The sequence below is a fragment of the Gopherus flavomarginatus genome, chromosome 5 (genome assembly GCF_025201925.1).
Source record: "Gopherus flavomarginatus isolate rGopFla2 chromosome 5, rGopFla2.mat.asm, whole genome shotgun sequence".
Taxonomy (NCBI): domain Eukaryota; kingdom Metazoa; phylum Chordata; order Testudines; family Testudinidae; genus Gopherus; species Gopherus flavomarginatus.
This window is the reverse complement of record NC_066621.1, coordinates 114,766,262-114,789,834: the sequence shown is the minus strand read 5'-3', so window position 1 is coordinate 114,789,834 and position 23,573 is coordinate 114,766,262. Positions and strand designations below refer to the sequence as shown.

The 23,573-nt window shown below is 42.0% G+C and overlaps 2 protein-coding genes across 13 annotated transcripts in view; one reads left to right on the top strand and one right to left on the bottom strand.

Moving 5' to 3' along the window:
* MIPOL1 (mirror-image polydactyly 1) overlaps positions 1–4,893 on the bottom strand; it is a 280,583-nt gene extending 275,690 nt beyond the window's left edge. For 5 of the 7 annotated variants that reach the window (XM_050953926.1, XM_050953928.1, XM_050953931.1 and 2 more), the window contains exon 1: positions 4,509–4,891. The gene's annotated coding sequence lies outside the window, so the exon portion shown is untranslated. Of the gene's footprint in view, positions 1–4,508 lie in introns of all 7 variants that reach the window. The other 2 variants (XM_050953929.1, XM_050953930.1) reach the window with 1 other exon arrangement.
* The window catches only part of SLC25A21 (solute carrier family 25 member 21), a 358,043-nt gene continuing 338,463 nt past the window's right edge, over positions 3,994–23,573 (top strand). For 4 of the 6 annotated variants that reach the window (XM_050953969.1, XM_050953968.1, XM_050953966.1 and 1 more), the window contains exon 1: positions 3,994–4,605. In XM_050953969.1, coding sequence (XP_050809926.1) covers positions 4,539–4,605 — 67 coding nt within the window. In that variant the 5' untranslated portion in view covers positions 3,994–4,538. The remainder of the gene's footprint in view (positions 4,606–23,573) is intronic. The other 2 variants (XM_050953967.1, XM_050953964.1) reach the window with 2 other exon arrangements.

Sequence of the window (23,573 nt, the reverse complement as noted above, 5' to 3'; positions counted from 1 at the left end):
AAACCTAGCCTCTTCACAGTCCTTCCATACAATCTCTCCATGAGTAGTATAAGAACCTTCTCTGCAACTCCTGCCTCATGAAACAATTTTCCTTTTCCTCTATTGCATTTTGCCATTATTGTGACACCTTAATCCTAGCTCAAAATATATTTTCCCTTTCCAGTAACTTAATGTATTTTTCCTCAGTTACTAATTATTTAACTCTGTGAAGGCATTAACTCTGTAAAACATTTTGGGGTGTTGTTAGTAGGAAAAAGACCATACAAAATTAAGTTGTGCTGTAATCTTACTATCTGGTTTAGGTACTTATATTGCCCTATTGCCACAGTTTCTGGGCACCTCACAGTCTTCAAAGTATTCATCCTCACAACATCTCTATGAGGTAGAGAAATAGTTATCATTATTAAAAATATTACACTTTTCATTTTAAATATATTTATCAGATTATACACCCAAAGAATCATTCCAGATAAGAAGGGAGAAGAAAAGTTATTTTCTCCAAAACTACCAGATTTCATTCAACCCCGGACTTTGGCCCATATTCTTAGCAGCAGACTGATCCTAACTCCCACATTTTAAAGTAGTCTAATGTCATTATCTCGTGCAAGAGAGTCACATGGTACCACAGCCCATGGCAATTCCCAAATGTCTCCAATCATCAGTTCTTTACTTTCTGTTGGGTGACTACATTGTTTATTGTTACTGTCATAACTTTCCTACTCAGATCTGAACCTTAGAGTTCAGAACATGAGAAGCTAGCATGAAACCTCCAAACTTAATTACCAGCTTGGATCTGATATCGCTGCCACCAGCCAGAAAATTCCAGTGTCTGGCTCACTCTGGTCTCCCCAACACCTTCCCTGGGGGACCCCAAGACTCAGATGCCCTGAGTCTCACCACAAAGGGAAATAACCCACTTCCCTTCCCCCTCTTTACCTCCTCCCAGATTTCCCCGCCCTGGGTACTCTAGGATATTCCCTGCTTCAAGTCCTTGAAACACAAGTATCGAGAGATCAAATCTCTCCCTCCCCTCACCCAGAGAGTATGCAAAGTCAGGCTTAGTAAATCTAACACAAAGAGATTTTCTCTTCCCCCCGTCTTCTTCCTCCCACCAATTCCCTGGTGAGTTGTAGACTCAATCCCCTTGAGCCCCCACCAGAAAAAAAAAATCCAACAGGTCCTAAAAAGAAAGCTTTATATAAAAAGAAAGAAAAAGACATAAAATTGGTCTCTGTATCAAGATGACAATATACAGGGTCAATTGCTTAAAAGAAAAAATGAATAAACAGCCTTATCCAAAAAGAATACAATTTAAAACATTCCGGCAACTACACACATGTAAATACAAAAAAAACAATATAAACCTATTGTCTTACTATCCTTGTACTTACAACTTGGAAACAGAAGATTAGAAAGCCTGGAGATAGAGAAATCACTCTCAGAGCCGAGAGGGTCACCGAACCAAGACAAAGAACAAAGGACCCACACCCCAAACTTCCCTCCATCCAGGTTTTGAAAAAGTCTTGTTTTCTGATTGGTCCTCTGGTCAGGTGTTTGGTTCCCTTTGTTAACCCTTTACAGGTAAAAGAACATTAACCCTTAGCTATCAGTTTATGACAGTTACACACCTCTTATTCACTCTTACTCAATGAAGTTTTGGTGCCTTAGTCCTCTTATGTGAACGTTTTCTCTTTAAAATAATCTAGTTTTCCCTAAAACTTGGCTAAGGAATTATACACGTCTTCCAAAATCCTGCTAAAAAGGAAGAGAAGAAACATCACAGTGACTTCAAAAACTCCTCCATTTGTGGTGACATTCACTGCAGGCTAAAAGGACTGGTGTTTGGTGAATCTTTTGGCTCACTGTATCAATGACTGGACCTAAATGCTTTGGATGAAAGCCTGGCCTTACTGAAATCAATGGCACTGACTTCACACAGAATTTCACCTTATAAGTCACTGTGGCCTGGCAGATCTCTGGGCAAGCACCCAAAAGCTCCCTTGCCCTTTTATTAGTGTGTCACATAATTATGACAAGAAATTGGTTTGTAAGGCCTTAAAGTCAAAAGCCCTGAATGAACATAACAGAGGCACCAGGAGGCAAATGATGCACTTTATTAGTACCACCCACTTTGACACCAATCTATTGAGTTATACAAGGGTAAATACCAGTTCAGAATATGGAAAACAGCTCACAAATTCACTGAATTCAACCCAAAAAGAAAGCAGGCAGAATTTAAAAATATTATCTGTTTTGGCTTGGAGATGACTTGGCACTAAGGTTCATATGGTCTTTGGCGGCTGGGGTGCAAGAGCATGCAGACACACACGGCTACAAATATTTTCTGTCGTAAAGAGGTTCAGCAGAAGCTAGGGTTCCTGTTGTATGATTGTGAACATCTTTTGAGGGAGAAGTTAAGAGCTTCAAAGTGAAGGAGACAAAAGCCATCCTTCAGTCCCTCATGTCTGTCATCTAGTCCTTTCAACAAAAGCCACCAGCCAACCTAGACCTCTATATTCAGGACGCTCATGTTCAGGGTGTTCATCAACCCTTTCGGATAATCCAAAAGGGCCTCGTAAATCCCTAATTCCAAGAAACAAAAACATCTGGCTTTTTAAAGGGTAAAGAATAAATAGCTGGTTGGTATCCAGTTTGGAGGGTATCCCTCATGGAAGCAAAATAGGAAGCTTTTTATCCCAGATGGTCCCTAGTCACCTTCGATAAATGGTCCCTCAGCTTTACCAAGGGAGGTTACAGAATGCAGTTAAAAGAAAATCCACCAAATTCACCATCTAAGCTATGTTCAAGAGTGCCTTTGAGATCAACAGAATCAGTAAGAAATTTCAGGAAATCCAATCCCTTCTGGAAAAGAAAGGAATCAAGTCTATGAATATGTACTTCCTGATCCTTAAAAAAATTAGAGGGCTGAGGAATATCATGGCGGACAGACAGCTCAACTTCCATGTGTCAAAAGAAAATTCTCAATGTCTGTAAGGATAATCATACATTTGGTTTTTGTTTCTTTTGTTCTGTTTTTTGGAAGAGAGTAACTGGATATATTCAGTTTGGACCTTGCAGATGCTTGTATATTGTAATATGTACAGCTGAAATAACTGAATTTCATTTAAAACTACCTGAAGGTGCAACTTGTGTATCTGAAACAAGTACAGGATATAGGAGCCCTGCCAGGCCTGACTCCTGAGTGGGTAGAAACTAGAGGAAGAGGTTTGGTATCACCTAGCTGAAGGTAGGAGATGGGAGGTTAGACAGACATTCCCAGAAAACAAAAGCCACTGCCTCTCCCTTCTGAAGAGTCAAAGGTGCATAGGAAATTGGGTCAAGGGTCATCCAGAGGAAATTAGGTATTGGTTGGCTTGTGTGGCTCTGTGGGGATGAAAGCCTGAGGGGTCCATGTCTAGCCCATGAGACGGGAGCTATGGGATGTGGACAAGATAAGGGAACTGTAGGAGGGTTATAAGAAGCATGGGGGGGTCAGCTGGAGGAGAAAGGGGGTGGGGCAGCCACATGTGGGTGTTGGGGGCGGGGGAGATTGGGGCAGCCAGGAAGCAGAGAGTTATTTGGGAATTAGAGAGCTGAGGAGGGTGCTGGGGATAGTGGAGTGGCACAGTGGGGTGGGATGGGTAAGAAGAGCAGGGACGCTGGCTCAGTTGATGAGGTTTGAGTGATAAGCAACCTGGAGGCCCTTTCTGTTTTCTCCTCCACTGGCTACTAGGATGCTCTGTCCTAGTACCATCCCTGGGGCTGCTGCCTACACAGTAACTCCTTGCTTAACATTGTAGTTACATTCCTGAAAAATGTTACTTTAAGCAAAATGTTAAGCGAAACCAATTTCCCCATAAGAATTAATGTAAGGGGGGGACACCCTGGTTCCAAGCCCCCACCAGCTACTTCCAAGGGCTTCTCTTCCTGCAAGCAGTGGACAAAGCAGGCAGCTGCCAAACAACGTTATAAGGGAACATTGCATAACTTTAACTGATCAGTGACATAACAAGTTAACCAGGACCACATTAAGTAGGAGTTACTGTACCTCCTGCCTCCCTGCCCCTTGTGACAGGGTTCCCCCTTTCCACTCTCCGAACTTGCTTCCTCTCAGTCTATCGACAGGGCCTGAATTACAGACTGCAAAGCAACAGGGGACCTGCCCTTTGGGACAGAGCAGCGGCCCTATGCCCAGGATCTAGCCCGTAACTGCCCCAACCCCCCGCCCACTGGGTATAAAGGTTGCGGGGGAGGGGGGAGCGCACGCAACAGGCAGGTCTCTGCACGTGCCGCTGGGTTCTTTCTTCGCTCTCAAGCCCTCTGCCTCTTCCTCCTCCAGCCCAGCTACAGTCCCAGACTGGAGCGGCGCCCGCGCTTCCCACTACCAGCGGCCACTCTCTGTCAGGGGCTCGTCTCCGCCCCCCCCCTCCCCCCGGCTCTTTCCCCTCATTGAGGCTGGCGCTAGTTCTGGCCCCCAGGCCGCCTCTGCCGGGTACTTCGGGACTGACCGCTCTGCTGCTTTCCCAGCGCAGGTGAAGATGTCCAGGAAGCCGGGCAGCTTTTTGCAGGAAGCTTCTCAGCAGATCGCGGCCGGCGGCTCAGCGGGTAAGTCAGACATTTTCTTCCCAGGCACTCTGCGCTGCCTGCTCTCTGATTATTATATATTGGGGGGTGTGATTCAGTTCACCAACATTTCCTGACTTTGGCTAGCCGTGGGCACAACCTCCGCTGGTGTATGCGCTGCGAAGCTGAGCCTGGGCATGTTAAAATCCACTCTGCGCCCCGTCTTCCCCCCCTCCCCCATGTGTCCTGGGCATGGAGTCCAAAAAGCCTTGATGAAGTGCCCAATCTCGTCCCACTCCCTGGCTGTTGGCTGCTCCTCCCCGTGTGTGCGTGCAGCCAGTTGCACTGACTAACGGAGACGAGGTGACAGCGTGCTCTTTGGTTCCCTGCTTCAACAGTTCCCCTGTCTGGGAACTTTAAAGCCGCCTCGTTGGCGTTCTGATGCAGCTCTCTTAACCCAGAAGAACCGAGTGGGTTTCCTCTCCTTTTGATTTTACAGATAAACTGAATGGGTGTAGAAATTAGCATGTGTCGTTCTCTTGTCAGTGTTTATTGCAATATATAGCAGTGGATTGTAGGTTGCTGGTAATATAGTAACTCCTTACTTAATATCCTCCTGGGTAGGCAGCCACCTACTTTGTCCACTGCTTGCAGGAAGAGCAGCCAGTTGGAGCCAGCTGGTGGGGGCTTGAAACCAGGGTGGACCAGCAGCCCCCTTATCAGCTTGCCTAAGTTCCCTGTGCAGCAACCGCCTAGCAGGCTATCAATTGCTGGGTAGTTCAGCTGTCCCTCCCCCCACTGCCTTGTGTTGTTCCTGCTCTCTGCTTTGGAGCTGCTCATGGGAGCCTCCTGCTTGTTGTGCAGGGGGTCTGGGGAGGGAAGAAGGGTGCTGATGTCAGGGTGTCCCCCTCCTCCTGTACCCCACTTCTCAGAGTAGGGGAGGCACACTACAGGGCTCAGGATGGAGTAAGCTTGCTGACAGCAGCTGCTGTCTCAATTTGCTAATCTGCTAAAAAGTCAATATACTTAGAGTGGGGTCAGCATACTTAAAGGGGCTGTGCATGTCTCATGCACATGCATCCCCCAGGCACTTAGGAAAATGGAGGGAGTGGTGCGCTCCAGTGGAATAGAATGGATTCATCATCACATTCAGTTTCCACATCATCACATTCAGCCACTACCTGAAAGGGGGTTCCAAAGAGGATAAATCTAGACTGCTCTCAGTGGTACCAGATGACAGAACAAGGTGTAATGGTCTCAAGTTGCAGTGGGGGAAGTTTAGGTTGGATATTAGGGAAAAATTTTCACTAGGAAGGTGGTGAAGCACTGGAATGGGTTACCTAAGGAGGTGGTGGAATCTCTTTCCTTAGAGGTTTTTAAGGTCAGGCTTGACAAAGCCCTGGCTGGGATGATTTAGTTGGGATTGGTCCTGCTCTGAGCCGGGGTTTGGACTAGATGACTTCCTGAGGTCCCTTCCAACCCTGATATTCTATGCATCTACTGTGTCTCCTCCCTCCATTAGTGCTGCCTTGTGGAGTGTGAGGCTACGTTAACAGTTCATTTAGCAGTAAGGCATTCCCTGGGAAATATCCCACCCTGTGATTCCACCACCTCAACCAAACTTCACAATCATCATTGCTATGTACAGTATTACATTGTTTATCTATCTATCTGTACACACACAGTATAAGTTTTAAAGTCTTTTGTCTGGCAAAAACAATTTCCCTGGAACCTCCTCTCCCCATTTACATTAATTCTTATGGGATATTGGATTAGTTTAACATGGTTTTGCTTAAAGTAGCATTTTTCAGGAACATAACTACAACATTAAGTGAGGAATTACAGTATTCTCTCTGAGGCCCCAAAAGCTACAGTTTATGACAGTGTTACAACAGTATTTTAGGCCATTATGGAATAATGGTGAAATATTTAAAACATAGGAATGGCCATACTGGTTCAGACCAATGGTCCATTGCCTTCCAACAGTGGCTGATGCCCGATGCTTCACAAATTGCCTTGTTCTGTTCATTCTCTCTGGAGTGATCCATCCCCTGTCCCAGTTTGTGGCACTCAGAGGTTTTGAGACTCCTGTACTTTGTATATAGCATAGTGTGATTATTTTTTAAAGGCTGCGAAGATTTAGATTGGTTTACTGTTTAACAATAATGGTGCTACTGGCCCACTGTAGTGTCTTCTAACAAGTAACTACTTTATCTTTTCCTTGCAGAAGCATGAACTTAATGTAATATCTTTTTCATATTTGCATACCATGATCCTCTATAAATCCTTATTGGAGTTTTCTTACCATATAGAAAGCAGTGTTAAACTTTGGAAACTTATTTTATGTAGCTTTTTGTAGCACATTTTATGTAGCACATTTGATATTATTAAGTTAAAATAGATGCTGAATTATTACTGATGTAGAATATTATGTCACATTGTTAATAGTACTTGAAGGTATTTTGTTCAGGGTTTACAATTCTTCAATATTAATATTAAAAATTGCACTGCATTGAAACTGTAACTACTCTATTTAAAAGGGAAGCACACTGTACTGCTTTTCGTACTTTAGCAGTAATCTTTAAAATCAGATATACTGTTGCATCTCCAGGAAGAAATGAAAGTAACATCTTACACTTTTCTGAGATAAATATAGCATTAAACTAACAAAATCAGCTTATAATAATCAATGACATTATTTTAAAAAATGTACCTGTCACTAATTGATTAGATTAAAACTGTGAACTTTAAATATCACACATTTATGATGATCAGTTTTTGTATTTAATTCAGCTTGGACACTGACAGTATTTCTAGTTTCTGATTGTCATGTAGTAGAATATTTCTGGGTTGCAAATAGTGCAGAGTGCGCTCATGTCTAAAGAAAATATGACTTTTTTAGTTAGATTTATTTAAATCATGTAAGCATTTTAACTAGGTGGTATAAAATATTTTTTATTAGACCTAAACTAGTAGACAGTATCCCTTTTGGCTTAAAATACTTAACTCAAGTCTGTCATTGAGGTACTATAGTCTATTACAATGGTCTTCAAACTTTTTTTCTGGCAACCCAATTGAGGAAAATTGTTGATGCCCCTGACCCGATGGAGCTTGGGATGAGGGGTTTGGGGTGCAGGAAGGGCTCTGAGTACAGAGGCAGCTCAAGGATCTGGGCTGGGAGTTCAGGCTCTGGGGTGGGGTGGGGATGAGGGATTTGGGTTGCAGGGGCAGCTCAGGGCTGGGGTGGGGGTGTGGGAGGGGGTCAGGGCGCTGGGCTAGGGGTGTAGGCTTGGGGGTGTGGCTGGGGATGAGGGATTTGGGGTGCAGGAGGTGGCTCAGGGCAGGGGATTGGGGTGTGGGGTTGGGTCATGGGCTTACCTCAGACCACTCCTGGTCATGCAGCAGGGTTGCTAAGGCAGGCTTCTTGCCTATCCTGGCACCGTGGACTGCGCTGTGCCCCAGAAGTAGCAAGTAGCAGGTTTGGCTCCTAGGTGCAGGCACGCAAGCGGTTCCACATGGCTCTTGTCCGCATGCACACACACACACAGCTCCCATTGGTTGGTTCCCGGCCAATGGGAGTGCAGAGCCGGTGCTTGGGGTGGAGGCAGCATGTGGAGCCTGTGCCTCCCCCTACGAGTCTGCCTAAGGAGACGGACCTGCTGCTGACCAGAGCCACCGTGACTCAGTGCCTTACATTCCATGACCCACAGTTGGAAAACCACTGGTCTGTTAGGCCCTGATACACTGCAGAATGTAAGTGTTTAATTTCAAATCCCACAATATACAGTATGAACATGACAAATATAAATACAGGTAAATAAAGCGAACAGAGTCAAAAACAAAGCCACGTAAACACAACAAACATCAGTCTGGAAAAGCAGATTTTCCATCACAGATCATTATCCAAATCTAATGGGTTTTTCTCTTCTTGACTGTCACACTTTTTTTTGTTGTTTTTTAATCTTTGCTACAAGCAGATAACACTCATTTACCATCTTTGATTTGAAAAAATAAATACATACAGTGATTCTTAGACAGAATTAATAGTTTGGCAGAAAAATAATAAAGCCATGTCATGCCTAGAGCTATTATATGCACTTTACTGCCATAAATACAAGTAAATATCTAACCCTAAATGACTGACTGAGGCCCACTGCTCAGCTAAGGCCTTAGATAATTTTTCCAGTTGTTCTACCTCTGTCTGTCCCCTCTCAAACCTGAACACCTCAAACCTGAAAAATGTAATCTAATTGGGCAGAACATTGTGAAAAGAAAACATGATTTAAAATAAATATGCTATTTGGCAAGTGACAAGTTGGAGAGTAAAAAAACGGGGAATCCCTGTGGCACATTATATATTAACAAATTTATTTGGGCATAACCTTTCGTGGGCTAGAACCCACTTCATTAGGTCAGTCTAACGAGATATTATCAGCAGACCCACCCTAGGCCACAAGCCCACACTTTCCCAAAGGTTATTTCCTTCACCTTGTGTCCAGTCTGTCTCCTACTTCGAGCTCCTCCAATCAAACAGACTGCAAAAGTTCCTTTAACCACTTTTTCAAGAAGCCTTTCCCTGAGCTTCCTCAGAGCCACCAAATGCTTCCCTCATCTCCAGGGTTCTTTACCCAGTTCAGATCACTTTAGCTTTTCTGGTTGCTGCTCACAGGAACTCCTGCTTTTGCTGCACATTTCTCTCTTACTGGAGAAAAAGTACCTCAGCAATTCCTTCTCTCTATCTATCTATCAGGAAAATAAGGATGCTTTTATGCCTTTCTCTTCCTAGAGTGCCTTGCTATCAAGCCTTCAGTTCCCAAGTACCCTGGGAACAGCTGTTCCTCACAACGTCTGTGCTCTGGATAAAACTTGGAATAGGGCAGAGCTGGAAATTGATCCCCTCTTAAAGGGCCAGCTTTGCTCTAGCATACCGTGTGAGTGGATTATGTTGTCCAAGAAGCCATATCAAGGGAAGGAGCCAAGAAATGAGAAGGAAAACAGGACGGTTTGACAATTTTGCACTAGAGAAGTTGGTTAGAAAGGCACACGGAGGTGCGGGTTTATACCTGTGAGGGAAGTGTGTATGAAATGGAAAGTGTGACTCTTGTATATAGTGGGTGGAGTGAAAAACAGGATGGAGACTGGGAACTGTATTTAGAAGGTAAGGGATTGTGTGCAGATTTTACAACTGGGGGATGAGGTGGAAATCAGGACTGGGCATTTGTTACTGGAGCAGATAAGTAGAGGGCAGAGTTTACATCTAGAAGAAAAATTGGGTGTAGATGTTCGCTAGTGGAGTAAGAGTTTGGTAGCTGAGAGAGGGACTGGGATGCTTGTTGAGGTTGGGAGGATGGTCAGCAGAGAGGAAGAGGGAACAGTCTGGCTATTGTTGAAAGGGGGTTAATGAGAGGATTAAAACAATTGTAGTTTTGGTTCATTGCCTGTGTGGGCAGGTTATAATTATGAGCAGGAGTTTAGATTGGATGACTGAAGCTGGACCATTACATAAGTAAATGTATTTCAGTACAGTGAATTGAAGTGTACTCTTTTTTCAGTGCTGTAATAACTAAACAGTGAGTCAAGGCATGAAATATGTTTTCCTGTTAATTGCAGACATAATAAGTTTTTTCTTTAGTGTTAAACAGAACAAAAATAGAAGATTACAAAGATTTCATTAAAAAGAAAATCCTAGTGCAGCTTCAGCTGTGGATGCTGCTATCAGCACATCCATAGTACACCTAAGGATGGCTGACTGAAAACCATTATTTGAATAGTCCAATAGAAAATAAAGTGGCCCATCTGTATTGGCTCTCCAATTCAAAAGAACCATAAAATCCCTTTGCTTATTCTGTCACTACAAAGAGTCCAGACCAAGAGGTAGCCCTGCCCATGGAGTAAGTGCAGACCTTACTCAAGGTAGAAGAAGAGTTGCAGGATTCTATTGATCACCATCCAGGAGTTGACTGACTCCCAGACTCCTGGGCTGAGTCAAATAGTGTGCTGAACTGCCTGCTTAATATTCCTAAAACACTGTAACTTGACACCTTTCCATCTGCAGACCCTTGATGCTAACTGTAAATTCACAAGTTAATCATTAGAGGTGACTACCTAATTTCTACCTTTTTTGAGTTTAATATATCTACTTGTTTAGGACATATGCATGTGCCAATAATAGAATTATAACCATATTTTGAAGTTGAAATTCTGAAATATTGACTTAGTGTTTGTCAATAATAAATACAAGGAAGGATTTCAAATCCAATGTGCTGATCACCCTTCTGTGATTCATGGTTTTCTTTCTTCTGTTTACCCTGTTTAATAAATAGTATTGTACTAGAATCAGCACTCATGTCTTCTAGTCTTTGAAAATACTGGAAATTGGAATTTCATATATAATAAAACATCCTTCATTTAAAAACTTTTTCATTTTAAACTGAAATATTTGTGACTGATCTTTTTCCCTTTGTTTTTTCATAGAATAATATGGTTATTGGTTGACTGAACTTTTTGGCTCAGATTTTTTAAAAGAGGCTACAGGAGTTAGATACCCAATATAACTGAAATTCAATTGAATTTAGGAGCCTCGCTCTATTGGACTCCCTTGGAAATTCCAGCCTTTGTCTTTTGAAAGGTTTCAGAGTAGCAGCCGTGTTAGTCTGTATCCGCAAAAAGAACAGGAGTACTTGTGGCACTTTAGACACTAACAAATTTATTTGAGCATAAGCTGTCAAAGAAGAAACAAACACACACACCCACACACACACCATGAAAAAGTGGAAGTAGCCATACCAACTTTAAGAGGCTAATTAATTAAGATGAGTTATTATCAGACTCCATGCCCCTAACTGCCCCCCGCTGCTCCATCCACCCCCCCTTCCTTCCTGACTGCCCCCACTTAGGACACTTGCCCCATCCACCCCCACCCCCCCTTCTCCTTGTCCCCTGACCAACCCTGGAACCCCCACCCCTGACTGCCCCCTGCTGCCCCATCCAATCCCTCCTCATTCCTGACGCCCCCCAACACCCCTGGGCCCCTGCTCCATCCACCCTCTCTGCTCCCTAACCGTCCCTGGAACCCCCTGCCCGCCCCCTGTCACCCCATCCAACCCCGCCTCTCCTTCCTGAGTGCCCCACTCCCCGGGACTCTTACCCCATGCAACCACCCCTTCTCCCTGACCGCCCCCGGAACCCCTGCCCCCATTCAACCCCCTTGTTCCCTGCCCTCTACCCAACCCCGCTCCCTGCCCCTATACCGCGCTGCCTGGAGCCAGCCATACACCGGGCAGCACAGAGCACCACGCTCTGCAGCTGCGCTAACCCAGGAGGTCGCAGCCCTGCTGCCCAGAGCACTGCACCCACAGATTCAAAGATGAAATAGCAAGGGAAAGCAAATATGAGTTACACAGAAAATAAACAAAGATGTGACTTCAGGCTTTATATTTGCCTATTAGCTAAAATCACTTTTCTCATTCAAGTTACTTATTGCTCTTGAACAATTTCCTGGTATGCCCTCTAGCATTAGTCCCACCAACAGAAGTTGGTCCAATAAAATATATTTCCTCATCCACTTTGTCTCTAATATGCTGGGACCAGCATGGCTACAACAACACTGCAAATAATATATAAATAATGTCATTAAGGCCCTGATCAGGCAAAGCACATAAGCATCTCTTTCATTTTAAGCATGTGGGTAGTCCCATTGAAGTGAATGTGTTTAGAAGTGTGGAAATTAAAGACAATAATAAATGACATTAGTACCTCCTAGAACATCATGGCTTTCACTGTTAGACTCTGATCCAGCAAAGTACTTAACTTTAAGCAGGGAAGAGTCCCACTGATATCAGGAGTTTGATTTTTTTTTTTTTTAAGTACATTTAGCTTCCATACTCCAACATACATCTTAAAATCCACCCAGAACTATTAACCTCGTTTCTTGTCACATATTCATTTAAAAAAACGTACTGTTTGTCCTTTGGTAATCAGAATCTGGTATTATTTCTGAATTGTGCGCTATATGCACAAAGGAATTATGGAAAGTAGTTTACAAACTGATATTTGAAATAGTTGCATAACTTTCCACATGCCAGAGCTCCTATCACATATAAATAATGTGTGACAGCATTCAAGGAGTGATCTTCACTAAACAATTTTTAGGTCCCTGTGCTGAAAAGCTTAGTCTAGAGGCATGGACAATAATATGACTTCAACGGGAGCAGGAAAATGTCCTCTGCTGATTATGCAAATTCATTATTGGTATTGGTGAATTTGTCAGTCTTTCTTTGTACTGTTTCCTCATTTAGATTTGAAAAGGTGCACGGGGGAAGAATGCAGCAGACTGCAGCCAGAATCACTAATCTCACCTTCACCAAGGGGGTCTTAGGAAAAGGGAATAACTAGTTGGGCACAAAGCAACAAAGTCAGCTAATGATGCCACTACTTCATGGGCATCTCCTTGGCCAGGATCTGCAGATTCAGGTTCCTTCATGCAGACAGAAGGGAGCATTTGTCTCTAAAATTTTATACCTGTAGTCCGACCTACATATTAAAACATCAGAGAGGTAATATGATTCTCTCAGGTGGGTTGGTGTTCTTCCTAATTAAGGACTCTAATTATATTGAAGATAATTGTTCTTTGTTTAAAAAAAAAAAAACGACCATAAGCTTGGGTATATAGCAAAAGGAATCTTGAAATTAAACGGTTAAAGTATATATTAAAACAAAACTGCTTTTACTTTTGCCACTCATTTTCTGCATTATCCACAAGATGGCAGTGTAAGACTTTAAGTTGTATACTTAGTTTTTGCAGGTGAGATATAAAATTTCAATATGTCAATCTAGATAAAAAATGTTTGAAAAATTAATGTGAAGATAGAGGAAGGAAAAGTGCATATACATTTCAATAGGGCCTGAAAACAAACACACATACTACATTATCTTCTGTGTATATGTGCATACAGTAATTTAATACAGTTAAACATTCTGTTTTATTAGGAATTCTAAGAAACATCAGTATCTTTTTCCCCAAAAGTTAATAATGTGAAGATAAGTGACATCAAATTTTCTGTTTTACAACGAATCTACAATAAAGATCACATAACATAGTAATGGAGGAGGATGGTCTTGTGATTAACATACTATGTTATAAATCAGGACATCCGGAGTGAAATCCTAGTTCCGTTGATATCAATGGGTGTTTTTTGCACTGACTTCAACAGAATAGGATTTCACCCTTGGATTAGAATCCAGTTCTGCCACAGACTTCATGTGACCTTGTAAAAATCACTTAATCTCTCTGTCAGTGGCTCTCAACCTTTCCAGACTACTGTATGCCTTTCAAGAGTCTGATTTGTTTTGTGTACACTCCAAGTTTAATCTCGCTTAAAAACTACTTGTTTACAAAATCAGACATAAAAATATAGAAGTGTCACAGCATACTAAGTCATTTTTACCACATAATTATCAAATAAATCAGTTGGAATGTAAATATTGTACTTACATTTCAGTGTATAATATATAGAGCAGTATAAACAAGTCATTGTCTGTATGATATTTTAGTTTGTACTGACTTTGCTAGTGCTTATGTAGCCTGTTGTAAAACTAGGCAAATATCTAGAGGAGTTGCTCTACTCCCTTGAAGACCTCTGCTCCCCCCCCAGGGGTACACATAGGGCTGGTTGAGAACTACTGTTCTGTGTCACGCACCAATGGGTAGGCAGCACAACCTGGTGGTCAGAACAGGAAGCTGACTTAGTGGTCAGAGCGGAATCAGAGGTCAAAACCAGAGGCATGGTCAGGAGACAGGCCAATAGTTGGTCAGGAGTCAGAACAGGACCAAAAGGTAAGGTCAGAAGACAAGTCAGAATCAGGAGTTCTGAGGCTGGCAGGGACTAGGACTAGAGTAGAGCAGGCAAGGGTGGGGGGAGCAAGGGCTGGACAGGAAGCAATCAGGTGCAGCTGCAGGCCTGGAACCCATTGAGCACCTCTGCTTAAATGGTGGTCAGTTGGTTCTTCTGGCCAGTCAAGAGCGCAGCCTCTTAATGTGGGTTTATTGGACCTATCTGAACTAGGGTTGCCAACTTTCTAATCACACAAAACCGAACACCCCTGCCCCTTCCCCAAAGCACTGCCCCTTCTCACTCCATCTTGCCTCCCTCCATTGCTCACTGTCCCCCACCCTCATTCACTTTCACCTAGCTGGGGCAGGGTTGGGATGCAGGAGGGGGTGAGGGCTCCACAGGCTCCGGGGTGGGGCCATGAATGAGGGTTTTGGAGAGCAGGAGGGGGCTCAGGGCTGGGGCTGAGAGGTTTGGCCTTCAGCTGGCAGGCGGTGGGCCCTGCGTGGGGCTGGGGATGAGGAGTCTGAAGTACAGGAGGGAGTCTCAGAGCTGGGGTAGGAGGGTCAGGGTGTGGGCTCCTTCTGGGCGGCGACTACCACAGGTGGCTTCTGGAAGCGGCTAGCATGTCACTCTCCTAGGTAGAGTGGCCAGGGGGCTCTGCACGCTGCCCACGCCCACAGGCGACGCTTCCATTCGCTGTGGTTCCTGGTCAATTGGAGCTGCAGAGCCGGTGCTCAGAGTGGGGGCAATGCGCAGCGCTCCCATAGCCGCCCCTATGCCTAGGAGCCAGACATGCTGGCTACTTCCAGGAGCCGTGTGGAGCAAGGGCAGGCAGGGAGCCTGCCTTAGCCCTGCTGCACCACCAACTGGACTTTTAGTGGCCTAATCAGCAGTGCTGACTGGAGCCACCAGGGTCCCTTATCAATCAGGCATTACAGTAGAAAACTGGATGCCTGACAACCTTAAGCTGAACTCATTGGGTTGCTTGGTGACTGAGCCTAGAGGCAGCTTGAGTTCCTGATGCTTTATGCCTCAGTTTTCTGAATCTGCTTTAAAAAACAAAGGGGGGTAGGGGGAAGGGAAGCATGGGTGAGTTTGTGAGCAATAGTGCCACTAAGGCCTGGTCAACACTTAAAACTTAAGTAAACATAGCTACAGCACTCTCACACTCTTGAGTGCTCTAGTTGTGCTGAGATAATTCTTATAAATATAGCTAGGTCAATGAAAGAAATGCTTCGGTCAATGTAGCTACCATTGCTCGGGAGGTAAAATTCCTAAAGTGATGGGAAAAACCCTTCTGTTGTTGTAGGCTGTGTTTACACTGTACGGCTATGCTGTTATACTTCCAGTAGTGTAGACATGGTCTTAGTCTGGTTTTGATTGCACCTATAGCTGAGCCAGTTCCTCTAAGCATCTAGCATGCTGTAAAATGCCATTAATGTAAATGCTGAATTTCACCACTGTAAACACCAGACTCTCCAATGACTGAATGTCTAGTGGCCTGCACATCCCAGTTTATTTAGTCCCTTAGACCTTTTTTTCCCTCATACAAAGATTGCAATGCAAACATCTGGCCTTCTTTTTCCTGCAGTTGAAGACTGTTAAGAAAGGTGATGCCCCCAAAGATCGTTTTCATTGATACTCCAAAGCCCTAGGGACAACCTGTGTATAGTGGTGTAGTCCTGATGGACAAATGTTGTTGTCTGGGGGTGCCTGAAAATTGTTTTGTAGGATTAGAATTCTGATGTTCTTGGATCTTAGCTTTGTATTCAATCCATTAGACTACATGGTTGCTGCTATTTTTGTTTTCGTTCTCTAGATTCTCTTCAGTTTTAATTTTGGTAGGAAATTTAATTTACAGGTCACTTTTCATCCTTCGATTAATAGATCATTTCCCAGTTTGGGACATGCTTTTCATGGTTTTCTGGGCATTACGTTGTTTGTGTTGCACTGAAACGTGTTGATGACTGGTTTCTTCAGGACCCCCCTCCAGACAAAAACAAAATGTGATGCTTTCCCGGTGCTCAAAAAAGCTTAATAAATAAATAAATAAGTCTTCGTATTTAACTTATACTCAAATGCTAATTCTGTAAGTGTTGTTATCACAGAGCTGGGAAACTTCCCTGTTCTTATAAATTCAACTCTGAATACAAATCTTAACTTTTGTTTTTTAAAATGCATGTAATGTTGCTTACATTTGCAAAACGTATATGTATTTGTAAGATACTCATAAAACTGAAGAGTAGCTTAACTTTTGTCTTTCAATTGACATCAGGTACCATCCTTGGCTGACTGATCTTGCATGAGAGAATGATTATTATACCTGTTCTGGTTCTTCTACCACATTATCAGGCACAGTGGCAGTGTTCCCAGCTTTAATGATTTTTATCATGAGTTTCATGGTATTTGGTGTTTTCTTCAGCTGCTAGAGTCATGCGATTATATAAGAATCTTAGCTTTCTTTTTTTTTTTAAGATAAATTTTTAGTCCTCATGGCAGTGGACAGAAGCTTGAAAGTATGTACCCTAAAATCTTAAATCAGAAGACAAATAGAACCCCAAAAGTAATTATTTATTACGAATCTCATAATTAAGTCAGTCTGATACTGTTCTCGTGTGTGTGTGTGTGTGTGTGTCAGTCATGATTTTTGACTGGTTGGGTTGGTAATACTTTATGGCCTTAATTAGCAGGTGCTATGAAGATGTAATCTACAGGCAAAGCTTCAAATGCTGTCTTGGAGCTAGTTAAAATACACACACACTATAAAGGAAATAACTGTCTCACGGAGGCCAATGGAGCCCTTGTGAAATGACCATCCTATTGCTTATTGAAACTATTCCCAAATGTCTGGTACACGAGTGTCTACTTCACTGTGAAATCTGACAAATATGGCAAAAAAATGAAAAAAACAAATGTATATATCTAAAAATACACATAAAATAGTACTAATTACTAATTTATTAAATGTGGCAATGAGAATATGTGAAATACACAATACTTAAACTGGGTAGATATATGTGTTAGTGTTGGGATAATTTGGTCTCTTGTAAATATCTGGTAGCATGCTCTGGGTACCAGAAGCTCCTCTCAGAGCTATGCTATGTACCCTGATTACATCTGCCCTTTGATACAGTCCCCTACCAAATAGGCAACCTAAAGAGGAGAGAGGGAAGTAGTACAAGTTAATGTAGCCTTGGAATGTATTAATTTTGTGCAGAGAGGAAAGGGTTTTAGAGACTCAATAGAGGAGCCCAGCTACTTTTCATTGTCCCAATTCCCCCCTCTCATTGCTTGGTTTGTAAAGCCTGAACCATGCAGGGGGACTTTGTGGGATTGGGGGAGTATATTGCAGAGGTGATCACTTCCTTCCTTGCTCATGGATGAAAGCAGGGCTGCAAGTGAGTGAGGAACAAACAGCAGCTTTATTTAACTTGTATATGTTCTTAAAATGATCATGTATCAAAGTTGGGATGTAAATAGGGATATGCGATGGTGCTTCGTTGAGACAACCTTCACAATATTTTGTTTCTTTGTGAATGGTGAAGGTAATGCCCACGCCCCTCTCCACCCCCTGCATCTTCACTTCTTTCCCAGAGGAAGAAAATAGAGATGGATAACTAAATTTGAGATCTCGGTAGTGTTGACAAAGAATATATATAATTTTTTTCTTTCATGTAGTAGTTGCCCAAAGGGAAGGAAAATTCAGAGGACGCTTGTAAGCAAGTCACTGGGCCAGCACAAGTATTCGTGATAGACAATTTTAATAATTCTCTAGTCTCTCTGAGCAGTTGTTTGCTACATATCTATAAAGGGGAGGAGAAGAATGGTATTTGTGAGGAAACAGGCACAAGGCTTTTTTTACCCCCAAATATTAAACATTGAATATTGCTAAAGATCAGAGTAAATGGAAAAAAATGTCGTCTTTAGGGTATGAAACTATTTTACTGTAATGTCAATACATTTAAATTGGTTCAGACTTTTCTTATTAGAATAAATGTTTCCTCTTAAAATGCATGATAATCGTAATCAAGACAAAATTTGTTCTGTTATTTATTTTCAAAATGATTGTACATGTTTAGCAGACTTTTTTGATTTAAATCCCTTGGGATATATTGGAGACAGATGTTTAGATGACCTCATGTTTAGAGTCATGTTGTATTTGGACAGCAGAGTAAATTTTGCTTAAAATCTTTCCTTATATGTTAGAGTGATCTGGGATGCAGAAAGTAATCAATAATTTATATTGGAAAGATACTACTATATTTCTTTAAAACAGAAGATGTTTTTTCCAGGAGTCTATATGCTACAAAAGATCTGATTATGAAACAGCTTGTTTACAAATGAAAATATTGTTTCTGGCTGGAGGGCTAAATGGGAAACAGATTTTTAAAGTTCCATGAATTTAAATACAAATTTACCATGTCATTTATACCTTCCATAAAAAGCTGGTAAAACCCTGCAACAGGATTTATAATGCAATATCACTTAAAGATTGCTTTGTTAACCTTAATGAGAGCAAATATTTTATCATTTGCTTTCTTTGAACAATGTTGTCTACCTGGTTACAATCAAAATAATGGTAGGTAAGTATGATTGTTCTACATGGGAGGCAGTTCAGTGGCCCATAATAAAATCTTCAATATTTCAACAAAGAGTAATTATCAAAATTGGCCTATTGAAAATATATGGACAGATATATTGACAGATAAAACAGTAATCTTCAAAAGATTGAAGTGACTTACTATTTGCATTAGGCAACACTTTGCCTTTAATGTGTTTTGTCAGATAAAGAGAAATGTATTCAATAAATGGCATGCAGCCATTTACAGTTGTAACTAAAGTTACTGTGTAGCTATCCTTGTCACTACTGACTGAAAAACAATTTTTAATATTTTACTGGAATAATAAAACCATTCAGGTTTTTTTTCTCTGTAAGCTAAAAGAAAAGATTACCCAAAAACATTTAGTGATATTACAATTCTTGGGGCTAAACCCTTCTTTCACTTAAAAAGGCGTATTCGGGTCTAAAACAGCATAAAAGCTATAGATCTGTTGCACATGAAGGACAAAGCACCAGAAACCCAAAGCAGAGGGAATTTGCACCCTCTATACATCATGTTTCTGTGGCTCACTACAGGTGTGTGAAATATAGGTATATCAAATATTGCCAGTAGGTTCCTCCAGAGCATAGATCCACTTGGTGTTTGGAGGGTGTGTAGGGGGGGTGAATGTAGTGTCTACCCACCATTGTTTCTGTGGGCAAAGACGTTTTGCTCAGGCTTTTCCTGTGTAGGGTGACCAGACAGCAAATATAAAAAGTCGGGATGGGGAGGTAATAGGAGCCTATATCAGAAAAAGACCCAAAAATCGGGACTGTCCCTATAAAATCAGGACATCTGGTCACCCTGTTCCTGTGGGAATCAAGAGTTGGGACTTAAATGCTGATAACCTGCTGAAAAATATTGGCAGACATTCTGTTTTACAAATAATTTACTAATATTTACCCTAATTTCTTTGCATGGAAATCAGGCTCTGTAGTGTCCTAAGAGTTCATCTGTTCCTGCTTTTTCGCATAAAAAGCATAGGGCCAAATACAGAGAATGTCTAAATTTGACTCTTATATTAGTAAGTGTAAGGAAGTTTAAAATGCAAGGAAGTTGATTTGGAAAAAGGTATAAATAACACCAATTTAGAGTCTCCTCTGAATTTGTTCCATAATCTTTGCTGACATCTAGCAACTAACATATTACAAATATAACTTCAGGTGAGGAATAAGCAACAGAAGCACACAAACTCTAAACAAAAGTTAGTTTTATTTTTTTCATGGAAATTCATCAGAAATAAAAGGACAAAAAAGGTAATTAAAAATTCTGTGTCAGCAGAATTATTTTATCTTCCTAAGTCTTCAGAGAAGCGTTCATAACTTTAAGTAACAGCCACACTTTCACAAACACACAATAAAAATATTTTGCAAGTCACTTATTAGGATTATTGTTACCAAGGTGAACAACCTTCAATACAGAGAAATTAGATTATATTGACACCCAAACTTGAGGAATCAGTAGACTCTAAATATTAACATCCAGATAGATTTACATTCAGAAATGATCTGACAATTACAGTACAGCAAAATATTGATAAATTGCTATGACTCTTTAAATTGGGCTGCTCATTGTTTTGCTGTTTATCAAAAGTTGTTAATTTTAATGGATAGTACTGGCTTTTTTCTGCTCAACTTTTTTCAGGGCTTGTGAAAACTGTTCATTACTTGGGGAAAAGCAACCCCCAACTCAGAACACTGCACTAAAATGATCTTACAGTTGCAAAGTCAAGCACTCAGAAGTTAGGAAATGCAAGAATTGAAGATGCACTAACTTTAATTTTGCCTTCTTGTGTGTCTGTATTATGGTACATTCTTTAATTACATTTTCAGACTACTTCTTCCGTAGCACACTTGCCTCATTTGGTGCACAGGATTGACCATGCCCACTATGTCAATAGTTCTTTTATCTTTGTCTTTCAATATTTAGCCCTGTATCATCTTTACTGCACGCCATTCAAACCCTGCACTGAACAAAGATTATTAACTTGCTCATGTACTTTTCTATAGAGCTTAGGATTGCCAGCCCTCCAGGATTGGCCTGGAGTCTCCAGGAATTAAAGATTGTCATGTGATGAAATCTCTCTGAATACGCCCAGCCAAAGTTGGCAACCCTAATTAGAACTTATTGCCATGATATCCGAGGCCCAGACCCACAAAGGTACAGTAACTCCTCACTTAAAGTTGTCCCAGTTAACATTGTTTCGTTGTTACATTGCTGATCAATTAGGGAACATGCTCATTTAAAGTTGTGCAATGCTCCCTTCTAACATCGTTTGGCAGCCGCCTGCTTTGTCCACTACTTGCAGGAAGAGCAGCCCATTGCAGCTAGCTGGTGAGGGCTTGTAATCAGGGTGGACCGGCAGCCCCCTATTAACTCTCTGCTCTCCTAAGTTCCCTGCGCTGCAGCCGCCCAGCAGGCTATCAATCAGCAGTTCAGCTGTCCCTCCTCTCACTGCTATGTGCTGCTCCTGCCCTCTGCCTTGGAGCTGCTCCCAGAGACTCCTGCTTGCCGTGCAGGGAGGGGGCTAATGTCGGGGTGTCCCCCTCCCCCCTGCTCCTGCACCCTGCTTACCCCTTCTCCATATAGAGCAGGGAGGAGACATGGATGGAGAGAGACAGAGAGCTTGGAGCAGCCCCTGCTGTCTCAACTTCCTGATCCACTTAAAAAGACAATGCATTTAAGAGTGAGTCAGCTTACTTAAAGGGGCAATGTGCATCTCTGTCTCTCTCACACACAAGGTGTGTGTCTGTTATGCTGACTCTCCTCCCTCATGTTCGTGCTGCCTTGTGTGAGAGGCTACATTAACAACAATATGTTAACACTTGAGGGCTCAGCCGACAGCTGGTTCATCATTTAGCAGTAAGGCATTCCCTGGGAAATATCCCACCCTCTTCCACCCTCTAACTTCACCACCTCAACCAAGCTTCACAATCATCATAGCTGTGAACAGTATTAAATTGTTTGTTTAAAATGTATAATGCGTGTATATCTACATAATATATAGTTTTTTGTCTGATTTGAAAAAAAAATTCCGTGGAACCTAATCCTTCCCCCTTATATTAATTCTTATGGGGAAATTGGATTCACTTAACATCATTTCACTTAAAGTTGGATTTTTCAGGAATAATTGCAACATTAAGCAAGGAGTTACTGTTCTTAAGTGTCTAAAACTCATACTTAGGTGCCTAATTCCCAGTGTTAGGCTCCACTGTGATCAACAGAATCCCTGCTCAGATATTGCCTTACCTGGTAGGTGCCTAAATTCACTCCACAAACCTGGGGAAGTTAGGCAGGGGAACATATATCTCACCCCGGGGGCCCAATCCAGTAGACATGGTCAGAGGCTGCCTAGCAGATCAGGTCCCTTTCAGGAGGTATTAGTAGTGCCTGCCTTAACTTTTATCTCAGTTGTTAGAGCACTCTCCTGGGATTGGGGGGATCAAGGTTCAATTCCCCACCTCTGCCAGATGGGGGGAGAGGGTTTGAATAAGGGTATCCCACACCTCTCAGGCGAGTGCTCTAAGCACTCAAATGTGGGATGTTTTGATCTGGGGCTCCCTCAGTCTCCCTCTCTGCTTTTTCTAAAATCTTGAAATTTAAAAAAGAGACTGAAAAAAAGAGATTTATGGATTTCTCCCTCTTCCTACCCCCTAACCCCCCCCAGCTCATTATCATGATTTGAACCTTTAGATTTACAGTACAATGCTATGCCTACCGAGATAATGGAGAAGCTTAGCAGCAGTAATAGGCTGGCTGTTATCCACTGTGTGACCAACCAGTTGTGGGGAAAGAGACCCATACTTTGTCAGTGGATTTCACAGCTATTTGCTGGACAGCAGAGACATGCTGAGATTCAGTTATTACTGGATTCTATTCCAAATTCTGAAGGGGAGTATGTGCTAGTAAATACAGATGCTTGTTCCTTTAGCCTGAACAGCTAAATTTCTCTGTCTGCTGTTGCAATGGAGGAACAAAAGAGTTTACGATTGATTACTATTCATGGTATGAAACTGTATTTCAAAAGTAGTGCAGTTAAGAGAAAATTCTATACTTAATTCCACTCTTTGAATTAAGTTGACCTCAGTGTAACTTGAAATTCTTTTCCATCCCCTCTGATTGCACGAGACAGTCCAGTGAGTCTAAGAACTGATAGTATTTCATTCACTCTTCATATTCCTTTTTCACAGGAATTTGCTGCTCTGCTAAAGCACCTTTCTGCTTCTGTAATGTATAAATTACTACTGCGTTTGCTCTAAGAATCACTTTCTTCCAGATTAAGGGACAGAAGCATCAATGATTATATGAAATTCACTTTGAACTTGAAGAATTTGAAGAATGTAAACTTAAGCTCTTCCAGGGTATTTTTTTATTGGAAAGAAAAGACTTACTAAGAGATCTCTGTGTCCAGTGAAACTGAACAAAAGAGATGTCCTTTTAGGTTCTCTGCACTATTTCTGCAAATTAGGGGACTTCTTAAGTATTTGTAATATACGGAGCTTTGACTGGCTGCCTAAGCTCTGCTTCCTTTGTGGCTTTCCATTTCTTATGGAATTGCATTTGGGAATTTACTTTA